Source organism: Triticum aestivum, chromosome 5B, assembly GCF_018294505.1.
Source record: "Triticum aestivum cultivar Chinese Spring chromosome 5B, IWGSC CS RefSeq v2.1, whole genome shotgun sequence".
NCBI lineage: Eukaryota > Viridiplantae > Streptophyta > Magnoliopsida > Poales > Poaceae > Triticum > Triticum aestivum.
Window position 1 is genome coordinate 605,207,734 of NC_057807.1, and position 2,391 is coordinate 605,210,124.

A 2,391-nucleotide genomic window follows, 5' to 3' on the forward strand; every position below is an offset into this window, starting at 1 on the left:
GCAAGAGAGGCTCTTTTGATGTAATTCCTTGGTTCCTGACTAGGGTGGTCCAGTCGGATTGGAAAAGAGTGGATTTCTGTCAAGAAAATTAGCGGGGGCTGTGTAAATTTATTAAATGCCATTTCACATTACATAATAAACATTAAAAAGGTATACCATTCAGCTTAGACGTGCAGAGAACCAATAATATGTACTCCGTCCAAAAAAGCTTGTCCCAAGCTTGTCCCTCAAATGATGAGATACATCCATTTGAGGGACAAACTTTTTCGGACGGAGGGAGGATGTGATCAAATTGCAAAATGCATAAAATTCAAAAGATTTGTTCTGAGCTGTAATAAAATTCAAAAGAGTGGAAGCAACAGTAAAGATTTTTCTCATCCACATCAAATTTCCCACTGAAACTTGGTTTCTACAGATTCAGAAAAATGATGAGAACATAGACATGCTTTCTAATCTCCCAGAGGAAACTTTGGACAAAAAATAACTCTGGGCATGCATCTACTTAACTCTGGACAAAACTTTTTAGGAGAAACACCCGGCCCAACGTATATGAGAGGAAACACAAGCACATGAAATCTTGAGAGTGAACACAAACACATCCTACGAGTCAACAACACATAGATCAGGCTCCACAGCACCACTCCGCCTTCTTGCGTGATTCATACTCCTCTTCCGTTTCTTCATCGCTCATCTCCATATTCACATATTTGCAACCTTCCATGGACTCCTTGCATACAAGTAGCTGAGAACATATAAAATAAATAAGCGTAAGAAACAATCGCATTTTGTACTGAAAATATCGAGTTTTTGTAGTCTGTTTCATTGTTTAATTAATCTATGCATAGCGTATATGAAAAATAACTGTGAAATGGAATGATGACAGATAGTGCTATGCTAGTGACCGAGTTATTAGAGCGCCAAGGGAACCAGCCAAACACCCATTTGAACTCCATGGTAATATTATGAGGTTTTAGCAAGGTTTCAAGACAGGATAAAATCTTGATTACAATGAGGTCCAAGTAAAAATAAAATAGGATGAAATAAACAATGATTATGGCATATTATGGAAAAATATATGCAAAAGGTGACAGGTGCCAGGTGGAATAATGAGAAAGGTACCATCGACCAGGATAGTGCGTGGTCGAAGAAGGCAAAAATAGCAAGTTATTTCATGTATTCACATATCATCATAACTTTCATTGCTGCAGGCTGCAGCCACTATTTCTTTTCCAGTATTAATGTTTCCTTGCTCATTGATATTCCAGGCCATGGCACCTTCCCAAAGAAAGGAATTCCATCTTAAGGTGATGTTGAAAGACATCACAAGCAATGGAAGTGATCATTGTCGCCCAGCAACGGGAGAGTTGCCACTACCGAGCACTCATAAACACAAAATGCAGGAGCCCAACTGATGATCTTAAGGCAGCTCATACGATACATTTTGATCTTGGGGACACCAAAGATATGTATGAGATCAATACATGGAAGGCAGCTACTCACGGGGTTAGCTGTCGGCGGCGGCGGTAAGAAGGCTGCTGTAGCGACGCTCGTGGCGGGTGCTGCGGGCGGAGAGAGATCACGAGCATAGACACGCGGACCTAAGAGCTGCACAGAAGAGATCAAATTAATTAGCGGTTGCATAGAACAGATCAAATCAGCGGTTCAGAAATTAGATGGCAGGTGAAACTCACCATGCCGGTGTAGTATTTGCAGGGCTCAGGGGGCGCGGTAGAGGGCAGGAGGAGGCCGAGCGCAGGGGTGGTGTGGGAGGGCGCCGAGGCCAGCGGGAGGAGGTCGGGGGCAGGGGGAGTGGCCTGCGAGGGGAGGCGGGGCGGATGGGTCATGTCCCAGGACGCGGGGGCCATGTACCAAGGCACCCATTCCGGCGGGGGGACGCCGGGCGCAGGCGCGGTGCGCGAGGGGGCCGGGGCCGGCGGGAGGAGGCTTGGCTCAGGGGCCGTGTGCGAGGGCACCGAGGCACGCGGCAGGAGGCCAGCCGCAGGGACCGCGGCCGAGGATGGCGAGGCCGGCGGTAGGTGCGCGCGCGCAGGGCCACGCGGCGGCTGGCGAACGCCCCCGCCGCCGTGGTCCTTCCGGGAGGCGGCCGTCGGCCGGCGGCCGACCTTGAAGCCGCGCGGGCGAGGCGGCTTGGCCATCTCCATAACCCTAGCCGCTGGCGCCGGTGGTGGGGATCGGGGGAGGGGAATTGAGGGATTGGGGATGGGTGGGTTTATCCGAGGACCCACCCGTCAGACGCCCAATGTGCCCCTCGCCGCGCCCTCTGTCAGCCCCACGCCTCCCATCCGTGAGCTGAAGAACACAACGACCTCTTACAACAACGGAGTCCAGCATACTACCTCCCATGGCTCGTTTCGACGCGGATCTTGGGCG

The 2,391-nt window shown here is 50.1% G+C and overlaps 1 protein-coding gene across 1 annotated transcript; it reads right to left on the reverse strand.

Annotated features, from left to right (window-relative positions):
- Positions 1-304: 304 nt before the first annotated feature.
- On the reverse strand, positions 305-2,385 carry LOC123113575 (extensin). The gene is made up of 3 exons (XM_044534862.1): positions 1,692-2,385; positions 1,501-1,605; positions 305-742 (listed from the first exon to the last, which is right to left on the reverse strand). Exons 1-3 carry the CDS (start codon positions 2,160-2,162, stop codon positions 623-625), a joined length of 696 nt encoding a protein of 231 aa, XP_044390797.1. The 5' UTR covers positions 2,163-2,385; the 3' UTR covers positions 305-622.
- Between the last annotated feature and the right edge of the window lie 6 nt (positions 2,386-2,391).